General features: G+C 35.3%; 1 protein-coding gene across 1 annotated transcript in view; it reads right to left on the reverse strand.

Moving 5' to 3' along the window:
- Positions 1-3,951: 3,951 nt before the first annotated feature.
- Positions 3,952-23,574, reverse strand: part of FAM98B (family with sequence similarity 98 member B) — a 35,617-nt gene continuing 15,994 nt past the window's right edge. Inside the window, exons 4-8 of the mRNA XM_061182262.1 lie at positions 22,762-22,940; positions 19,571-19,651; positions 18,851-18,967; positions 7,954-8,121; positions 3,952-5,872 (exon numbers count right to left, since the gene is read on the reverse strand). Coding sequence (XP_061038245.1) covers positions 5,531-5,872; positions 7,954-8,121; positions 18,851-18,967; positions 19,571-19,651; positions 22,762-22,940 — 887 coding nt within the window. The 3' untranslated portion in view covers positions 3,952-5,530. The remainder of the gene's footprint in view (positions 5,873-7,953; positions 8,122-18,850; positions 18,968-19,570; positions 19,652-22,761; positions 22,941-23,574) is intronic.

The following is a 23,574-nucleotide window of genomic DNA, read 5'->3' on the forward strand; positions in this document are numbered from 1 at the left end:
TTCCTTCCCGTTTTTTCCTGAGGCATTTATTTTGTTCCATCCAAAGCTTGCTTATAATGGAAAAATACATTCCAAAAGTAGAATCGCTTCCTCTGTATTTCAGCATTCTTTATGAATCTGGTTCCCACTTCACTACCTCAGATCTAATCAATTTGCCTTTTCCCCTTCTTCCTCACTACGTTCTTACACACATGAGGATATCTACCTAGAAGAGAACTTCTAGAGATGTAGCCATAAATTTGGGGAGAGCAGGAAGGGGCTATTAAACAACATGACATCATCCAATTACAGGTCAACTCATAGTTTTAGTCTGAGTCATAAAAGAAGTAGCCAAATTAAGTACCCGGAAATGTGGCTATTAGCACCTCACACATGGCTGGCTAATTAGCTAAAACAAACATAACGCAAACATGTTTGTCCCTCATATAATCTACACTGGATAGAATGAAGAATTTATGGCTTTTTAAAAATGTTTAACTCTCATATGCCATCCTATTTTTTTTTTCTTGAAGTTTCTGAACTGAATTTGTGATTGTACTGTCTTCACTATTAATACTATTTAGAAATAAGCTAATTGGATCAGAGGCTTCAATAATAGCTGACAGCATGTATATATGTACATATTATGTATATACAACATCAGACATGCATGTGGCTTGGAATTCTGTTTCTTCCTTAGTAAAATGTGTGAGTTAAACGACTTTTGGTCATGTACACAAATTCACAAAGTTCAGTTTGTTACAAGACAAATTGCTCTGAATGTAAATTGTATTGTTTGGCAAAATCACAAGAGTCCTGTGAGTCTTCTGTTAATGAAGGTTAATGATAAATGGGCTCATTTAATTATCTGGGCAACTATTCACAAACTTCTTTGTCAAACTCTTTATTTCTCTAAAAAAAAATTCATATGATCATTTTCTTTTGGTGGGGAGAACTTACCTTCCATGCTTGGAAAGCCTGACACCAAGCTGACTTAAAATTCATACACAAGTTGACCAACTGCCAAGCATATAATCTCAACAACCACAAGTTCCAAACCTAAAGCCAACAACACCAAGTCTTAATCAGAAACAAATTATATATATAGTATAAGCTTCCTTGGAGAATTCAGATCATTTAAGAAGTTTCTTTGATGAAAGACCAGTTCCCATTTGCATACCTCCTTGTACTGAACTGAGCTTTAGTGAAAAAGCTAGTGACTAGCTTTCAGTTAGTGTTTTAAAGAATCACTTTACACACAAATCTACCTTTTTCTAAATCCAAACTCAGAAATCCCCATGGCAGGGCTGCTTAGGTCCACCACTTGGTATATAATCCTATAAGAAGTACTTTGCTACTTACTTACCTTATGTGGAACAAACATGAGTTTATAATCATCCTTAAAATTCATATTCTTCACCTATTCTTTTCCTCTGTCCAAAGATGGTACAATTCAATTTCTTTAAGCATAGTTATGAAACACAATTAAATTTTTTTCATTCTTCTTACCCAGGATCCAAAATACAGAGCCCAGGTTAGTTTCTATGTAAATAATTTGTGATCTAGAGGAATTCAAAAGGTCACAGTCTTCTTAACTAGCCAAATTAACATGGCTAGAAAGTCTCAAGCATTCCAGAACTTATCACTGAAATGGATAGGAAGCAGTAGTTTCACAAGTCTTTACAGTCCAGCAAGGACCAAATAAGTACAGTGTATAAATTAATATTATTTGCTCTGAACTACATGGGATTAGTGGAATCTACAGAAATAATATGGAACAAATTTTTTGTTTGTCAAGCCTAGGATACAAATTTGTGTGTCTTGTATCAACTTGAAATAAGTTTGGGCATATATTTATCTACTGAAACAAGGACAAATCTTGTTAACAACAATGTCACTTCTTATTTTCTTTGGTAATTGATTTGCTGTTTTACTGGCCAAATGTGAATTTCTGTTTAAAGATGTATAATGTAAAAGAACTGCAAGGAAAAAAACAAAATGTACAGATTGTAAAGGTGGGTTTTTTTTGATACCTAATGTAAGTTTTCTTTGTGTAATATTTGTATGATAAAAGACATTAGGAACCCTACGGCATAGGTGTCCTGTGTTTCTTCTAGTTCTTGAACATACAGAAGCCTCACCTGAATTTTTACTATAATCGACAGCTGAGAGCACTCCCTACTTCTGTTAACCAAACTGAGTCTTCCTGAAAGGAAAAGCAAAGCAACTAATTATTCAGTATACATTTTTCTAAATCTTTCTATAACATGAAGTAGTAACATACAGAAATATTCAACCTTTTCCCATCTTATTGCATAATGAATTACAGTGATCCCCAAATATTAAGTCTACAAATACTTAACACTGAAGGAGACAAATCTGAGGCTGTCATTCCTGTGGCTTTCAGCTTTAATTCCACAGTTCTATCTAAGAAAACTAGCAAGTAAAGAAGAGAAACTTTGAAGCTGTGGATGGAATTGGTAGAGGATGGTTCAATCTAGTGGACAGATCACCCAGAGCAATTCATTGGGCTCATGATTATTTAGAGTGATTAGAGATAGCTGTGATTTTTCCTTAATCATCAGCCAACTTTTGTTTAACTAGACCAATGAAGGGGGGTGGCAGGGGGGAGAATGGGGACAGATTCCAATCACTCAAATTCCATGGTGGAATGTATTCTGGTACACTTGGATGTGGTATATTTATCATTTTGGCATTTCATAGTCCTTCATACAAAACAATGAAGTCACACTGACAACTTGGCCCTAGAAGAGAGATTAAACTACCTCCCCTCCTCCACCCACAATTCCCACTCCAAATATCTCTACCCTGTGCCCCTTACAAGGTATAGATAGTATCATTGCTCGGAGCATTCTCCATCACAAATATTTTGGGAGTTATCATACCTTCTTTTGACACACATAAAGGTAATTAAATGTTTTTTGGTTTAAAATGTTTTTTTCTGTTTAGTGAGGCAAGATTTCCCTGATCTGCAGAACACAAGGGAACAGGTTAAAAGGAAATACTTCATCTCTTCTTTTACTGAGAGCTTATGTGTAATGTTGTGGTAATTATGTATGGATGGACAAATCCAGGTAAGAGGTCAGTTACTTCTTTAATCCAGAAACTCCCAGTAAGATCATGTCTATAGGTGCTATTAGATACCACAGGATAGACCAAGGCAGGGAGAAGAAAAAAGGGGAGGGAAAATGAGGTAGTAGGAAAAAATAAAATTAAGAACTAGGCAAAAAAGGATGAAGAGGTGGCACAGAAGAAGGTGTTAGATTTTAGGAAGCAGTGAAGTGCCATTCATCATACTCTGCATTTGTATTGCACTCAATTTATAAAGCATTTTCACATTATGGCCTTTCACATTAAGGCCCCAAATTGCCTTATTGCTATTCTATATATTGCTTAGCAAACTTTTCTATGAAAGAAATTTTTACTGAAAGAAGATTTTCATGAAAATCCTACCTCACAGGAAAGAGTAAGATATTAGGTTCTAGACCACTCAGCTTTTCATTCAAGTGAAGTTTATAGGAATGTGTAAATAAGAGTGGTTCCGGCTCCAACAAGATTCCAGGAGCAAGTGCTAAACTTGGATAAGATTTACAGTGAGTAGCAGATAACCCAACAGCACTCCTATGAAGGTACAAAGAAATCTTACAGAAATTAATAAACTAATGTTTCTACCATTATTCACCATAAACCTTTAGTAATAAAAGAAGCTGAAAGTAGTTGTAAACCCGTCCTGTATCAGCAACTAAAGCTTCTGAAAAGAAATGAAGCAGAAATGTAAAGGTTTTAAATGAATAGTTTAAGTAATAACTTTTTTGAAATATTTTACTCCAGTGGTCTTTGTGTATATATTTTTTAAAATTATTTATTTTTCAGAGTTCATAGCTACTGATAAAAGTGTTTCCGTATATGGAAAGCCTTTTCTTCAACTATCACAAATGAAATTAAATCTCTTCATTACATATAAAATTTTTTAAAAATCTAAGCTTACGAATAACCAAAAAAATTTATGTTTTCCCATCCTGAACAAACTTCCTCGAAGGGTTAGCTTGAAAAATACATGGCCAAGACTGCAGTGTACACAATATGTAAAGGTTTAACATTATTTTAGATTTCCCCACAGGGTTTACTGTAAAACAAAACGACAACAAGAATAACACTGCCAAATATCAAATACCATTTGTCCACAGGTACTCAGCCTTCTATCTGTTGAGCTGGTTAGACCACAGAAAGTTGTTACGCACAAGAGTTGACCAGGAGCCTACAGATTTTAAAGTGGGATTGAAAAAATTTATGTGACTGTATCTTTTTCTCTCTCTACACTAAGAGAAAAACGCATTACTTGGGCCACCTCTTAAACCATTCACAACAGGCCTTTATAAATTCTCAACAAATTGGACTTGTACTTAGGTCTTTATAAAACAACCTGAGAAGGCACAAGTATCACATTCCTTATTTGACAAATGAGGACAAATTAATCCTTGAGAGCTATGGCCATTTCAACCCATAGCACCCCTGGGCTAGTGCCATGATTTGAATTCACAACTCCTGATTCCCAAGCCTTCGACTGCTCCAACCACCAAACCACATTTAATCATTCCCCAACCCTTTGTTTCCCAAATCTAGCTGAGAATCAGAACTACCACGGGATACCCTGGCCCTACTTCTGATCTACTGAAACTGGATATGAGTGTCCTAATCCTGTGTAGCACAGTGCAGCCTGCCTTTTAATATTCGGAGACCTACAGTGATGGCACAAATGATGAAGAAACCAATTTACAGAAATATTTTTCACACCATCATGTAAAATTAGTACATGTCTTTGTCCCTTTAGAGTAATTCTGACCTCAGTCTTTAATTCTGCTGTCAGTCAAACAAAATTATACAGATTTCAAATCCAGTTGGAAAATAAATCAAATATGCATAGCAAAAAACAGACTTCAGCTTCAATTAATGGAATTTTAACACAAACCTGGCTAGAGGAATTGCTCATATAAAAGAAAGAAAAAGTCAAGAAACCTTCCTCTTGAACACAACTATCAATCAGTCCCTTTCCCTATTTTGTAAAGTAGTATTAACAAACACAAAACACAGCCACAGGAATACAGATGAGGCAATAGTCTATATTCCTTTCCACTACAAGTGGGGTCATTTATGTGTTTCGGACCTGAATAAAATACAGGTAACAATCTAAATTCAATCATGACAATAAAATACTTTCTATTTTCCAAGTTTGATGGTAATAATATATTTACACTTTTAAAAATAATTTTTGCTCGGTTTTTTTTTGTTTTTTAAAAAGACATAACATGCTCAAGAGTACACAGAATATGGAAAAAATCATCACTTTGTCTAAGAGATCAAATAGTAGTATAAAACAATGCTCTTTACATACTAAACCCAATTCAAGAATGATATCATCAGGGAATCTAACAGGGTGTTTACTTCAAAGATGACATTCAAGTAGTTATTTAGAACACTATGCCTAATGTATCTATTAAGAAGTAAGCCTGCTATCTAAATGCTGTAGCTTTTAATATCTTCTATATCCACCACCACCGCCTCCATATGGATCTCCATAACCTCTTCCACCATAGCCCCCTCTTCCTCCATAGCCCCCTCTTCCACCATAATCTCCCCTGCCTTGGAAACCTCCTCCTCTACCACCCCCTCCTCCACCTCCACTCCACCCCCCTCCCCCTCCCCAACCACCTCTTCCACTCCCACCACCTCCTCTACCACCACCTCCACCTCCACCACCCCAACCACCCCTTCCGCCGCCTTCTTGTCTCTTTTGCCACGGGGGCATTTCAGGGGGTGGTGGTTCAATTTCATTCGGCCGTCCTCCTCTGTCAGGCACCCGTCCCATCAGCACCTGTGTAAAGAAATATTTTCTTTCAGTTTCCAATATTTTAAAAGTTAAAATTTACATAAAGGATACAAGCAATATTGAAGTTATTGTTCTAATCAAGAAACAGAAGTCAAATATTTAAGGACATGAAAGTATCAGACACGGCAGTATGAATTAATATTGAAAATACAAATGTGATGTGTGAGAAATTCCTCACAATGTGCTGTTATTTTTAAGCAATGTGGGGGAATATTTCTGAAACTTAAGGACTTGTTTAAATTTGTTTAGCAAATTTTATAACAAATGTAGTACCCATCACACTAAGAAATTTTTTTAGCAAAACATTTACAATATACATAAAATACATACCTTACATTAATTGACTTCATATCCGTTTATGCAACAACTCTGGACTTTCTATTGCCATTGGTTTGGTAATAGATTATCCAATAAAAGACTATTTCTGAGCACATTTTATTTCAACAGAGTATGAAGTATATATGATAACATGTTCATCTCTGACTGCATTATACCCACATAATGGCTATAATCCAACGTTATCATTGTAAAAAGATACAAGGATTTTCAATAAACTATTCCTTTTTTATGAGAAATTAAGCTCACTAACTTTCAATGATGATACTAGTTACTATATTATAGAGAAAAGAGAGACTTGATACACTTCCTTAAACATGCTTTATAATGTTTTGAAGGATAAACCAAGGAAGAGTTTGCTTTAAGTCCCCAACTTTCTGTAGAAAGGAGCTACTTTATATGCCCGTGTACAGAGACCAACAGGAAGCAAATAGCTTCCTGCTAGTCTCTTTCAGGAAAGAAGGTAAACCAGAACTGCCTCAACCAAAATGATCTATGAATCAGTTGTGTTCTACTTCCTTTGATTCTCTAATCAAAATCATGTTTTACTACTTTATGTCATAAATGAAAGACAAAAAGTACAACATCCTCACTGTGGGACAAGGTTCGAAGAAGCAAACATTCTTTTAAAAGTCAGCAATAACATCCTAATTACCAAATCCAAAAAATATCAGTAGCTTTTTTCTTGGTCGTTATCTTCATTGATCTCTCCACCAAACATGCTATGCTGGTGGATATACAGGGACGCTGTTCCAAGATCTCATAATAAGATTGCCCTCAAATAATTAGACTATAAATTACAAACTCAGAAAAGAGATGGGCAATATCACTTAAAGAAACAGAACTCTTGATCCATCAAGATTAGCTTATAACCTGATGCAAGACATTAAGTAACATATTTAAAGACAGAACACTTTGAGAGGAGGTTGGTCTAAAATGGAAGCAGGAAGGCCCAAACACTGGTGCCTAACTTAGCAATAATTAGCAAAACTGACTTTACATACAGCCATCCCTTGATACAGGATACCTTTCTCACTGCATTGAGTGAGAAATGATGTTTTAAAATTACCCAAATCCCTTACTTCTGATTTCTTGCTCTTTTGTAGTAGTTTGTCATAGAGTGATCTATCTAAATGAAGAGTAAGTATATGCTAATCAAGCTGATATAAACATTCTAAATTAGTTTATTGTTGCTGCTGCTGTCGTAAAGTAAAAAATTCAGACTCTGAGCTTATTTAAGACCACTGTCAGAGCAATGGATCTATACTCTGAATCAGGAAATGGAACCTCCAAGAGATTCCGCAACTTGCCCAAGGTGATTGCTCTAAGTAAATGATAGAGCTAGGATGTGAACCCAAAGCATGTACTCTTCCCTTTACACCAAGGATCTAAGGAATATGTGAGTGCCCAAAATGACTCCTACAGATTTTTACTGACAAAAAATGATTACATTATTGTAAAGAAGGCAAATAATTCTTGCTAATGCTATTCATAAAAATAATTCTTAATTCCTCTAATTCAGATAAAACTGTGGTTTAATTTATGAATACAGAAATTCAAACAAACATGCACACAGAAAACATTACTAAGCCTAAACTGACTGAAGCCCCTCCACCACTCTCTTTTCTAGGAGTTCACTAGGATTAAAAGAAAAATGGATTAAATCTGTAAAAACATCAAACAAGGATATTATAAATTCATTATCCACTGTTACTGAAAGAAAAACCAACCTTATTAATGGCACATGCTGTCTTCTCCCGGCTGGAGCCACTACTAGTCCTGACGATCTTGGATAGATCTTCACGGGCAGCAAGTAGATGTGCCAAGGTTATTGTTGTCTTGGGTGACAAAGCGTAACGCTTAGGCTGGTAAATTCTTGCTATGTCATCTGTTTTTATCTAAATGACAAAATTCAGGGAAAAAAGGAACTAAAGAACATTTCAATGAAACAGCAATGGCGGGAGTTCCCTGGTGGTCCAGTGGTTAAGACTCTACCTTCCAATGCAGGGGACGTGGGTTCGATCCTTGGTCAGGGAACTAAGACCCCACATGCCGTGGGGCAACTCAGCCTGCGCGCCCCAACTACTGAGCCCACGCGCTCTAGAGCCTGCGCGCCGCAACTAGAGAGCCCGTGCACCACAACTACTGAGAAGCCTGCATGCAATAACGAAAGATCCTGCATGCCACAACTAAAGATCCTGCATGCCACAACTAAAGATCCCACGTACAATGAAGATCCCGCATGCCGCAACTAAAGATCCTGCATGCTGCAACAAAGATCCCGCGTGCCACAACTAAGACCCAATGCAGCCAAATTAATTACTTTTAAAAAAGGGCGATGGCAATCATAATCTTCAGAAAGAAAAAAAGGAGATAATAACACAAGCAAAGAAACAGAGAAGAGCAAAACATTCAAATATCTGATAATCTGTAAGTAGAATGAGAAAAAAAAAAAAGCCCAACAGATGCTAAAAGACTATATAACTACCAGTAACAACTCATTTAAAAAGTAACCGAAAAAAAAAATTCCATTCATATTAACAAAAAGCAAAATACCTAAAAATAGCTGTACCGAAAACACACAAAGAACCTTTAAGAAGAAAACATTAGTAAATCTACAAAAACAAAAGTAAAACTTGAATAAACAGAAATACCAAGTTTCTGGATGGGGACATTGAGTATTGTCGGTTTCCCTCAAAATTAACTTATAGCTTTACTGCAGTCCTACTGGAATGTTTTTTTGGGGGGAGTTGTGGGCAGGGAGGTAGGGGATATCTAAATCATCACTGCCTTAACAGTTAACATTCATTGACTACTTGTTAAATGAGCCAAGCTATTCTTCATCTAACATCATATCTTTAATCTTCAAAACATCCTTTTAGAGTGGTTGTATAGATAACACCGTACTATCCTACCTCAGACTAATTAAATGGAACTGGTGGGGGGAATAGATTGATGAAACAAAAGAGGCAATTGAGGTTCAGGGCCTCATAAATGCATGAATGCAATAAACGATAGAGGAGGCATCAAAGATCAGTGAGACAAAAAGACATGGAGGAAACTTAAATGTCTATTATTAAGTGAAAGAAGCTAATCTGAAAATAATAATCTGTATGACTTCAACTATATGACATTCTGGAAAAAGCAAAACTATAGAGATAGTAAAAAGATTAAATGGGTTGCCAGGGGTTGTGCGGAGGCAGGGAAGAATAAGCAAAGCAGAGAAGATTTTTCGGGCAGTGAAAATATTCTGTACGATACTATAATGGTGATACGTGTCTTTGTGTATTTTTTCAAAACCACAGAATGTGCAGCACCAAGAGTGAAACCTAATATAAACTATGGGACTTTGGATAATAATGATGTATCAATGTAGGTTCATCAGCTGCAAAAATTTACTACTCTCATGGGGGATGGTGATGGGGGAGTTATGTGTGTGTGGGGGCAGGAGGTAAATGGAAATCTCAAAACCTTCTGTTCAATATTGCTATGAACCTTTAACTGCTCTAAAAATAAAGAATATTAAAACATTAAAAAAAAGAGCAATGAGAAAAGAAATAGATTTTTTAAATGGTGCTGCAATGAACTGTTGTCTATTTGTAAAATAATAATAATAATAATAATCAACATATAACTAAAGGGATTCCAAATATAATAAAGAGTTCATTGTTTAACTACAAGCAACTATATGCCAATAAAATGGACAACCTAGAAGAAATGGACAAATTCTCAGAAAGATACAAGCTTCCAAGACTGAACCAGGAAGAAATAGAAAATATGAACAGACCAATCACAAGTACTGAAATTAAAACAGTGATTTTAAAACTTCCAACAAACAAAAGTCCAGGACCAGATGGCTTCACAGGCGAATTCTGTCAAACATTTAGAGAAGAGTTAACACCTATCCTTCTCAAACTTGCAGAGAAAGTAACAACCCCCAAGCTCATTCTACAAGGCCACCATCACCCTGATACCAAAACCAGACAAAGATATCACAAAAAAAGAAAATTACAGGCCAATATCACTGATGAATATAGATGCAAAAATCCTCAACAAAATACTAGTAAACTAAATGCAACAACACATTAAAACGATCATACACCATGATCAAGTGGGATTTATCCCAGGGATATAAGGATTCTTCAACATACATAAATCAATCAATGTGATACATGACATTAACAAACTGAAGAATAAAAACCATATGAGCATCTCAATAGATGCAGAAAAAGCTTCTGACAAAAATCAACAGCCATCTATGATACAAACTCTCCAGAAAGTGGACACAGAGGAAGCATATCTCAACATAGTAAAGGCCATATACAACAAACCCACAGCAAACATCATTCTCAATGGTGAAAAACTGAAAGCATTTCCTCTAAGATCAAGAACAAGACAATGATGTCCACTGTCTCCACTTTTATTCAACATAGATTTGAAAGTCCTAGCCATGGCAATCAGAGAAGAAAAAGAAATAAAAGGAATCCAGATAGGAAAAGAAGTAAAACTATCACTGTTTGCACATGACGTGATACTATACATAGAAAATCCTAAAGATGATACCAGAAAACTACTAGAGCTCATCAATGAATTTGGTAAAGTTGTAGGATATAAAATTAATACACAGATATTTCTTGCATTCCTATACATTAACAACAAAAGATCAGAAAGAGAAATTAGGGAAACAATCCCATCTACCATCGCATCAAAAAGAATAAAATACCTGTACTCAGGAGGCAAAAGACCTGTACTCAGAAAACTATAAGATACTGATGAAAGAAATCAAAGATGACACAAACAGATGGAAAGATATACCATGTTCTTGGACTGGAAGAAACAATATTGTCAAAATGACTATACTACCCAAAGTAATCCACAGATTCGATGCAATCCCTATCAAATTACCAATAGCATTTTCCACAGAATTAGAACAAAAAAATTTTACAATTTGTATGGAGACATAAAAGACCCTGAATAGCCAAGGCAATCTTGAGAAAGAAAAACGAAGCTGGAGGAATCAGGCTCCCTGACTTCAGACTATACTACAAAGCTACAGTAATCAAAACAGTATGGTACTGGCACAAAAACAAAAATATAGATTAATGGAACAGTATAGAAAGCCCAGAGATAAACCCACACACCCATGGTCACCTAATCTATGACAAAGGAGGCAAGACTATAAACTGGAGAAAAGACAGTCTCTTCAATAAGTAGTGCTGGGGAAACTGGACAGCTACATGTAAAAGAATGAAATTAGCACATTCCCTAACACCATACACAAAAATAAACTCAAAATGGATTAAAGACCTAAATGTAAGACCAGATACTAAAAAACTCTTAGAGGAAAACATAGGCAGAACACTGACATAAACTGCAGCAAGATCTTTTTTGATCCTCCTCCGAGAGCAATGAAAATAAAAACAAATGGGACCTAATGAAACTTAAAAGCTTTTGCACGGCAAAGGAAATCATCAACAAAACTAAAAGAAAACCCACAGAATGAGAGAAAATATTTGCAAACAAAGTGACTGACAAGGGATAATCTCTAAAATATACAAACCGCTCATGCAGCCTAATATCAAACAAACAAACAACCCAATCAAAAAATGGGCAGATCTAAATAGACATTTCTCCAAAGAAGACATACAGATGGCTAAAAAGCACATGAAAAGATGCTCAATATCACTAATTATTAGGAATGCAAATCAAAACTACAATGAGGTATCACCTCACACTAGTCAGAATGGCCATCATCAAAAAATCTACATACAACAAATGCTGGAGAGGGTGTGGAGAAAAGGGAACCCTTTTGCACTGTTGGTGGGAATGCAAATTGATACAGCCACTATGGAGAACAGTATGGAGTTTCCTCAAAAAACTAAAAATAGAATTGCCATATGACCCAGCAATCCCACTACTGGGCATATACCCTGAGAAAACCATAATTCAAAAAGACACATGCACCCCAATGTTCATTGCAGCACTATTTACAATAGCCAGGTCATGGAAGCAACCTAAATGCCCATCAACAGACAAATGGATAAAGAAGATGTGGTACATATATACAATGAAATATTACTCAGCCATAAAAAGGAACGATATTGGGTCATTTGTTGAGACGTGGATGGATCTAGAGACTGTCATACAGAGTGAAGTAAGTCAGAAAGAGAAAAACAAATATTGTATATTAACGCATATATGTGGAACCTAGAAAATGGTACAGATGAACCGGTTTGCTGAGCAGAAACTGAGACAGAGAAGTAGAGAAAAAACATATGGACACCAAGGGGGGAAAGCGGTGGGGGGTGGGGGTGGTGTGATGAATTGGGAGATTAGGATTGACATGTATACACTGATGTGTATAAAATGGATGACTAATAAGAAAAAAAAAATATCTGATAGTGGAATGGACTTGGAATCTTTGATCACCTAAGACAGTTCCTTGAACTTTGTAGGTGTCTAAAATAATATTCAGTAATTCTTTGCCAACTGTTGATCTTAATGAACTAAATCAGGCTTTTGTCTTAGCTTTCTTAATAAGTTATAACAGAGAAAAGTACATTAAGTCATAAGTTTAACTATAAACTTATGACTTATGTGAGTTATCTGAACTCCCACTAGTATAACCACTACTCAGATCAAGAAACAGAACTTTCCCAGCACCTCGGAAGCCTTCTTTATACTATTTCCTGGTCATGACCCCTGCTTTCTGCCCCCATAATAACTATTACCTTCACCATAAATTTGTTTTGCCCAGTTTTGAATTTTTTAAAAAGAAACCATACAATGTATATCATTTTATGTCTGCCTTGTTTTGCTGAATATTGCTCGAGTTTTATTTCTGTTGTTGCTTATAGCAATACTGACTTATTTTTACTGTCTTCTATATTTTATTATATAAATGCAAAATATATTCTAATGTTGATGAACAAAAAAAAAAAGAAATCCTGGGCATGGATTGACTTCGTGTTAAGAAACTCATTACAGGCAGGGAAAAGAATGACAAAATGAATATATAAGGTCAAGAATTTGTATGCAAAACAAAAAGAAAAAAAGCACATGAAAAGATGCTCAATATCACTAATTATTAGAGAAATGCAAATCAAAGCTACAATGAGGTATCACCTCACACTTGTTAGAATGGCCATCGTCAAAAAATCTACAAACAATAAATGTTGGAGAGGGAGTGGAGAAAAGGGAACCCTCCTACACTGTTGGTGGGAATGTAAATTGGTACAGCCACTATGGAGAACAGTATGGAGATTCCTTAAAAAACTAAAAGTAGAGCTACCATATGATCTAGCAATCCCACTCATAGGCATATATCTGGAGAAAACCATAATTAGAAAGGGTACATGCACCCCAATGTTCACTGCAGCACTATTTACAATAGCCAGGACATGGAAGCAACCTAAATGTCCATCGAAAGAGGAATGGATAATGAAGATGTGGTACATATATACAATGAAATATTACTCAGCCATAAAAAAGAATGAAATAATGCCATCTGCAGCAACATGGATGGACCTAGAGTTTATCATACTAAGTAAGTCAGACAGAGAAAGACAAGTATCATATGATATCGCTTATATGTGGAATCCAAAAAAATCGTACAAAAGAACCTATTTACAAAACAGAAATTGAGTCACAGATGTAGAAAACAAACTTATGGTTACCACGGGGGAAAGGGAGGGGGGAGGGATAAATTGGGAGATTCGGACTGACATATACACACTACTATATATAAAATAAATAACTAATAAGAACCTACTTTATAGCACAGGGAACTCTATTCAATACTCTGTAATGACCTATATGGGAATAGAATCTAAAAAAGAGTGGATATAGGTATATGTATAACTGACTCACTTTACTGTACAGCAGAAACCCACACAACATTGTAAATCAACTATACTCCAATAAAAAAATTAATTCTAAATTTTTAAAGAGTTCACTGTTTAAAGTTTTATTTTAAACCGAAAAACTTAACCATATTATAGACTAAAATTTCTGCACATCAAAAGACATAAAACAAAAGACCACTGGGGAAAATATTTTCAACAAATAAAGCAACTAGCTAACTTCCTTAATATATAAAAAGCTCAATCAGAAGGAAAACAGGAAGACCTTAAGGGGAAAAAAAGACAACACACAAATAGAAATTTCAAAAAAGAGGAAATTCAAATGACTAATAAGCTTATGAAAAAGAGTAGTTCAACTGTACCACTAATAAAAAATATACAAATTAAAACAATTTAGTCTTTTTTAACCATCAAGTTAGCCATAAAATTGATAATATTCTAAATATTAAAGAAGCTAAAGTGAAGGCAAAATTTCATTTACCCTACTTGTAGGAACTTAAATTCATACAAACTTTGTAAAAAACAATTTGGTGATGTGAATCAAGAGCATTAAGAGTCATAACCTTTCACACAGTAAATTTCCATTTAGGAATCCCTAGGAATCCAGGGGTTTCACATCTGCAGACATGGAGGGCTGATTGTGCAGTTACATGGGACAACACGGATGAACCTTGAAAGCATTACGCTAAGAAGCCAGACATAAAAAGCCACATATTGTATGAATCCTTATATATATGAAATATCCAGACAGGCAAATCCAAAGAGACAGAAAGTAGGTTATAGTAGTGAGTGTCAGAGAAGGAAGGTGAAGGTACTGCAAATGACCACTAATAGATGCATGTTTCTTTTGGCGGTGAGGGAAACGTTGTGGAATTAGATAATGGCACAGAATACAGTGAATATACTAAAAACCACTGAACTGTACACTTTAAGATGGTGAATTATATTTCAAAAAATAAGAAATAAATTAAAAATTAATTTAAAAAGGACACCGAAATAGAACTTTTAGAGATATGGGACAATGATCACAATATATTCAGTAAAAAAAAAAAAAAAGCAAACTATAAAAGTATACTCAGTCTTATTTCAATACCCGCAAAATAACAGAGAAACCAGATTAACCATATTAATAAACATGTATAATCTTTTTGAAGGGCAACTCTAGAGTGTGCATCAAAAGCATTATAATGCATATTCTTTGATCAAGAAATTCCACTTTTAGGAATATATCATGGACATGAACAAAAATTTAGCTGCCAAAAATTTCATTACAGGGTCAAAGGAGACAAAATTAAAGGAAAACTCAATGTCAATCAATAGAGTATATCTGTATGCAAAAGATTTTAAATGCTGTAGAACAATATTTGATGAGTCATTCAACAACATCAGACACATGAAATAGGGAGAATAAGATAAAGATATATTAAATTTAACAAGAAAAGAAAACTCAGGGTATAAATGTATATACTCATATAATCAATTGAAAAGGATGGCATGAAAGGCCAAAATTTGACCTATACTCTGAGAAAAAAAATATTTTAAAAATCTTCCGGACTAAGGAAAAAACAACAAAAACACAACCTCCTTGTCCTAAAACATGATGAAAAAAGACCAAGATGAGATGATAAAATATCAAGATATTTCCTAAAGGTATCTTCTCAAACACACTAAATTATTAAAAAAAAAAAAAAAAAATACACATATACTACAATAAAGAGAATGGAAAAGGGGATACAGGTCAGAAGGGAACCAACATCTCAGAAAATGAAACTGGGAGCCAAAAATAGGGGTTAACTGTCTATATGTGGAATAGTCTATTCTTCCAACCCCTGGTGCCATGTTGCCACTCCTCCTCCTCTGGCCAAAGGAGAATAATGTATAGAAAAAAATGAGGCTTCCCTTCTTGAAAAAATGAGCAGCTACAGAGAAAAGACTTCTCCAAGTGAGCATCAGGAATTTCCACAGCACAGGAGGCAGCTCCAAAGTCTGACATCAACAATCCTGATCAACGACTACAGTTCCCAATCAGTTTTTCAGTGTCTTCTCTTAAATATGGACAACAAAGGACCATCATGATTTGAAGAAAGCCACCACGAGAGAGAGACCAAGAAAAACAAACCAAAAATTGCCCTGGAAGAGACAGAAATAATTAAAGGGAAAAAAAAACACAAAACCTTTTTTTAAATAAATCTTTCATCCCCATTGAAGAAGACAGCACGTTCATAAAACAAGAAAAAAAAGAAAAAAAACATGAAAAAGGAAAACTCAAGAAGCAAAAAGAATTCCTGGAAATGAAAAAATGACGGCAGAAACAAAAATTTAGTGCCAAGCACAGAATAAAATTGAGGACATTTCCAAGAAAGTCAATCAAAAAGGAAGAGACAGAAAATGAGAAAAAAAATAAAGCAACTCAAATGGATCTATCCAGGGGGTCTAATATCTGAATAACAAGAGTTTCAGAAAGAGAAAACAAAAGGGAAGAAATTAATAAAGAGAAATATAAAAGCTAAGAGTCTACAGATTGAAATGCCCACCTAATGTTTAGCACAATGAATTCAGGAAGACCCAGACTGACATATGCTGTGAAATTTCAGAACTCCAAGGATAAAGAAGAGAGTCCAACCACCAGGGAAGTCCCTGTTTTTCTTTAATTAACAATGATCTTTTTTTCTTTTTAACAATGATCTTTTGATGTTCCTACTACCTGGTTTCTTGCAAAAACTCCTATATATCCTGGCTCCTCCCTTACCTCTTCAGAGCAGTCCCTCAGAGTCATCTGAGAGGCTGTCTTCCAGGCTTAAGTCCTCAGCAAGTCTGTCAAATAAAATGTAATTCTCAAAAAAAAAAAAAAAAAAAGAAGATGATGGTCCAAAAGCTCCCAGAGAAAAATAAAAGGTCATCCAAAAGGACAGGGAATGGCACTGGGTTTCTCAACAGCAGCACTATATGCTAGAAAACAATGAAGCAATGCCTTCAATATTCTTAGAGAAAAATGTTTTCCACCTAGAATTTTATATTTACCCAAACTATCAATCAAATGTGGCAGCAGAATAAACATATTTTCAGAATTCAAGGCTTCAGAAAAATCACTCCTATGCATCCTTTGTTAGGAAGTTATTTGTGGATTTACTATGGCAGATTGAGGGAATAAACAATGAAAGAGAAGGCCATGGGATCCAGGAAATAGTGGAGTAGCCAAATATAGGCACGCAAACAGCCCAATTTGCAGTAGAAGGATACAAGCTTTTAGGAGGGAAAGTATAGAAAAGAGGACTCATTAGAATACTTGAGTTTTAAAAGTATATTTAAAAAAGAGAAAAAGAAAAGAAAAAAGCAGCAGCCGCATATGATAATGAAATACAATGCAGGAAAAAAATAAACTCCAATTAGAAGACATCTGGTAAACAGAATGGCTCCCCCGAGATCTCCACATCCTAATCCCTGGAACCTGTGAATATGTCACCGTGAAGATATAGATGCGAGTTAAGTTAGGGATCTTGAGATGGATTATCTGGGTAAGCCCAGTGTAATCATAAGGCTCCTGATAAGAGAGAGACAGCAGAAGGTATGTGACAATGGAAGCAGAAGGAGAAAGTCTGGAAGACCCTACACTATTGATTTTGAAGATGAAGGATGAGGTCATGACTCGAGGTACACAGGTGGTATCTGGAAGCTAGTAAATGCAAGGAAACAGATTCTCCCCTGAAGTGTCCGGGAGGAACGCAACCCTGCCAATACCTTCATTTTAGGACTTCTGATCTCTAGATCTGTAAGAAAATAAATGTGTATTATTTAAACCACGAAGTTTGTGGTAATTTATTACAGCAGCCATAGGAAACCAATGTGGGGCACCACATGGAGAGAGAGACCACCTAAGAGCCAAGATGACAAGTGAAGCACCCCAAGAAACAGTTAGCAAAACACAGACATGTGAGACAACCGTCTTGGATGTTCCAGCCCAACCCAGCCCAGGTATCAGTTGAATGAAGCTGCATAAATGACCCCAGTTGATACAATATGGGGGCAGGACAACTGCCCAGTTAATCCAAAGAATGTAATAATAATATCTGAGAGTAACAGGCACAGATTTACCCTCCTACCTGAAACAACTATAAAACTGGACAACCCATGTGAACCAGTGATTTTCAGACACTGGACATCAAGGAGCACAGGACACGATGATCCCTCAAACAGGGGAAGCAAATGTTTTCCTATAATTGTCCCAGCTTACAGTCTGGAGTGGAGGATCCCAGACGACGCCTGGGTACAGATTACACGCATAAAATGGGAATGATGGGTGACAGCTCTCTAGAAAACTATCTGAAGAGACTCATATTTGGGAATGCCCCCACCCTCCAACCCCCTCTTCAACTGGAACACACTCCACAGCCTTAAGCCACCTTTAAGAAGGTTTGTTCAGGCATCAGTGCTACCTGACTCATTCCTAAATCCTTTCTTGACCAGTTGCTCACTATATCTATCTCACTATCACATATGATGCCTTTTTTTAATGTATATCCTTGCATAAATCACAACATCTATGAGTTTTAAATAAATGCGAAAGATATGGGGAGAAATTAAGATATTTGCAAACAGGGACTTATACAAGACCAGGATCATTATTTAAGACCAGCAGTTGGCCTGGGCAGGAGCTTCAGACAGAGTGATAAAGTACAAATGTGGCATCGCTACCTAACAGACAAGAGAGCCTGAAGAGCTGTCACAGAGTGCCACCTACAGGACACAAATGGAAAAACAGCCTTACCTTTGCTCTATCAGACCATCCAAAGGACTGCACTGTTACATCTAATCGTTTCATCAACATCCGCCGACGGCACTCATATTCACAGGAAAGGGCATCATTGATTCTTTCCAGTTGTTCCTAAAGAATTTGGAAACAAAAATCATAACCTTTAGACTCATTATGCACAGAAAAGAAATTTCAGAATTGTGGTCAATACTTCCTATTAATTCAAAAGGTGGTACTTGATGGTCATTTTCTGATCCCATGAGACTTTACAGTAAATTATTTAAATAATAAAGATATTTGATAGAACATTTAAAATATTCGGAAGATATTAAACATACAAATTAAACTCTACAATTGGTACAGTTTACCTGATCTTCAATCAAACATGTTAATTTAAGTAAAACGTCTACTTGCAAAGTAGTCTGGACCAATAAGGAAAGAAAATACCAACAACTTCCCATCTTGTTGGTGTTGAACTACTACACTTTTCAAATTACAACTATGCTAACATATTGGGCACTATAAATACTTTTGGCCAGGTTGTTTTTTTTTTTTAATTAATAATCTTAGTGAAGAAATGTTAGGACCTACTGCTCTAGAATATCATTCCATTTTAATTCTCCAATATAGAAAATGCATGCTACACACCGTAAAGTCTAGATGTCCATCTATAAAATTAAGTCATATTCACTACTTTAATTACATAGAGCTAATAAAAAAGGGGGGGTGACTTACCGCCTGTTCCAGACTTAAATCAATTTTTAGCAGTGGTTTTCCCACAAGATTTTTCTGGACTTGTGAGAGAATATCTTTCACCTAAAATTAAACATAAAAGATTGTGAAAATGTATATCCCTAATTTAAAACAATCTTATTCTTGCTTAAAACGCTTTGAATGCTAGAGAATTAATAAAATGTTAAAGAGAAATAGTTAAAATATACCTTCACATACTAGGAAAGAATATCACTACAATGCAGAGTATCTTTCTCAAAGAAGCATTAGTTACATTAATTCAAGCTATAGCACACCTTTTCCAGAGTAAGAGATAACGTACATGGACAACTAAAGAAGTAGCTACTAAAAGGTTTTATTATGAGAATCTATAATGTTTTATGTGAAATAAATTCAGAGTTTCTTCTTAAGATGGCACGCTCTTACATGCTGACAAATTCTCAAAAGGGATACTAAAACCTTTGCTGAGTATGTTGGTTTTACTCAATTAAATATTTTGTACACATTCCACTGTTCAGCAAGACAACACAGGAGAGCAAGCCCTCTCAATTAGTCGCCACATACACATTTCATTACTTTTGCAAAGCCACTGATTTGAATTACTTGAAACATTTTTATTTTGGTGAACAAGATTCAGACATTCGCTTTTGCTTTAGCAATATCACAGGTCATTCAAACAGAATGAAATATTTACAGTTGCTTAGTTATAAAGTAACTAGAGAAAATAATCAGGAAGAGTTCACATTTTGAGGAGTATGAACCTTATTTAACGTTGGGGGACCTCTTTTAAAAAGAATTAAAAATTATGAACACAAAATTAGCTTGGAAACTGGTGGTGGTAATGAGAAGTGACTGTAAATGGGCACATGGTTTCTTCTGAGAATTATGGAAATGTTCTAAAATTAGATTTTGATGATGTTGTACTCTGTAAATATACTAAAATTCATTGAGTTGTACACTTTAAATGGGCGAATTTTATAGCACTTAAATTATATCTTGAGAAAGCTATTTTTGAAAAATGAGCTTAGAAGAACTTGTGCAAATTAGGGGGTCCCAAAGCTTAAGCTTTACATCACAGTAAATCTACCACTACAACAGTGAGTACTGACACTATTCTTAACACATTGAAAAGAATTATTTTCTTAAAACATACCATTTCTGTAGATTCCTCACTATTGTAAATACCTTCGATTTTGATATTTCATATACTACTAAAAGTTTTAGTCATAACCCCTTACTCAAGAGGGACTCTGAATGCATGCTTAAGTTTCTCACATATAATCACATTCCCTGTATTTCAACATTAGATAACAGTTTTAATAACTTTGAGAATTACTTGCGATAAAGAGGGAGTTAAGAGCAGACTCTGAGGTTGACCACCTGGGTTTGAAACTCCAGTCTACCACTACTCCTACTTAGAAACTTGCTTGTCTAATTTATTAAATCTTTCAGTACCTCAATTTTCTCAAATGGCTGTTGTAAATAATAATATTACTACTTCATTATAGGTGATGTAAGAATGCAATGAGTTATTACATATAAACATTGAGCACAGTAAATGCTGTATGTGTGCTGTTAATATTACTATAATTACTTTAGATTTACATTTGAACAGCTTCGAGCTAAAAAATAATGATAAATTTCCTCCCCAATGGTGACGAAGTGTCTTCTGGACACATCGTACATAGAAGGAAATATGGAAATTTCTGCTTTTGATAGGAACTGAATGGAGAAGTAAGTCATTATAGGTAAATATTTAGCCATGATGGCCATAGTAACTACTACCTTATAATTAGCCTGCCAGCACTTGAACACAGGCATTACAGCCTGCTTTAAGTAGGGAAAAGAGGTTTGGGGGTATTTTTAAATTCTAACTGAAACTCATAAAAGGAAAAAAACCTCTCTGGGATCAATATGTGGAAGCACTGGGAGATTAGGAAGAGTCTAGAAATCTGTCTCAATTTGAAATAGCCCCAGATATTTTAGCCAACCCCAGATCATTCTTAATCCAGAGAAACAAATTCTGAAGAGCAATTTATTAACTCTACACCAATGTTTCTGAGCTGGGATTCATAGGCTTATTCTTTGGTTTACAAGTTCTAGGGGAACAAAAAAAGTTTTTATACTGTGTTTTCATCTTAATGATACTAAAATTCTCTGACATTCAGTAAGACAAATCTTTTTATTTTTCAGTTCATAAATTATCAATGCAAAGAGTACTTTATTCAAGAATTTAGTTTAAAACAGCATGTCTAAAAACAGAGTTTTAGTACCTATTCTTGAGGGTGAGAATTTTCTTTTCCTTAAAAATGAATCTTGTATTATTCCCCTAGAGGACTCCTACAAAACCTAGGAATTAAGCCAGAATTTGGTCTGTGAGAGTATCATTCTCTCTAATCTATGGCTTGACTGGGAACAAGGATAGTTTAATAATTGGGAAAAAAAAAAAGCTAGAAGTACAGGTTTTAGTTGTTTTTAACTACTCCATCAGGGTACTCATTCATTTATTCACTATACAACAAACATTTACTAAACACTTATCCACCAGAAATTGTGCATTTCTTTGCTCACTGCCAAAGACAACCACACTGCAATTCTATTAACAACATCCATTAAAAAGAAATTTAGTTTGCCTTTGACTTCATAGGATAACTCTACTTCTTTCATTATACTGTAATACAACCTTGTTTAGAAAAGGGACCCTTAAATTTGCAAAAGGAGTTCTATCAGGGCAAACCTTCACAAAGCCTAGCACTCACTCATTAAGATCTGATTCTTGAATATTACTTATAGTCAAATTAGGTCACATGCATATTAACTCCAAATCCAAAATTTAGTTTACACGAAGATAAATGTTTCTTTAAATAGAATGTATATCTTGTACTTAAAGGAAATACAGTTGACCCTTGAACAACATGGGTTTGAACCGTGCTGGTCCACTTATATGTGAATTTTTTTCACTAAATAAAATTACAGTACTATCCAATCCACAGGCGGTTGAATTTACAAATGCAAACCGCAGATACAGAGGGACAACAGTGAAGTTGTATGTTAATTATCAACTCTGCAGAGGGTCAGCACCCCTAAGTCCCACATTTTTCAAGGGTCAACTGTATTTTCATTTTTAATTCAACATTTACATATCAGCATTTAATTGAATTTGGGGGAAATGAAAAATAAAACAAATACAATACCTTTGATTCCACTTGGTTCAGCATAAGTGGAATGTCAGAAGTTGCTGACTTGGGAATACCAAGGGTATCGCAGATAGCTTGAACTTCCTGATAAATTTCACTATTTTTATCTAATTGAGAATTTTTACGTTTCTTGTTCTGTAATATCTGTAAAGCTTGAAGCTCTGTACTTAAAAATACTATAATAAGAAAAGGGAAAAACAAATAATGTTAAAATGCACAAGAATGCTTTAAAGATCCCACTTCTGGGTATACATGCAGAGGAGCTAAAATCAGGATCTCAAAGAGATCTTCACTACCATATTCACTACTGTATTGTTCATAATAGCCAAGATTTGGAAATAACCTAAGTGTCCTTCAACAGATGAATGGATAAAGAAAATGTGGTATATGTATACAATGGAATTATTATCCAGCTTTAAAAAAGAAGGAAATCCAGCCATTTGTGACAACATGGATGAACCCGGAGGACACTGTGCAAAGTGAAATAAGCCAGACGCAGAAAGACAAATACTAATGATATCACTTTTATGAGGACTCTAAAACAGTCAAACTCCTAAAGTAGAAAGTAGAATGGTGATTGCCAGGCTGGGGAAGGAGGAAACAAGGAGTTTAGTTAAATATAAATTTTATATTCGTTAAATATAAATTTCTGAAGAACTGGTGATCTGTTTTATTGAAGTTTTAAAATCAGAGGGACCGGGACTTCCCTGGTGGCACAGTGGTTAAGAATCTGCCTGCCAATGCAGGGGACACAGGTTCAATCCCTGGTCTGGGAGGATCCCACATGCCGCGGAGCAACTAAGCCCATGC

This window comes from Eubalaena glacialis, chromosome 2 (assembly GCF_028564815.1).
Source record: "Eubalaena glacialis isolate mEubGla1 chromosome 2, mEubGla1.1.hap2.+ XY, whole genome shotgun sequence".
NCBI lineage: Eukaryota > Metazoa > Chordata > Mammalia > Artiodactyla > Balaenidae > Eubalaena > Eubalaena glacialis.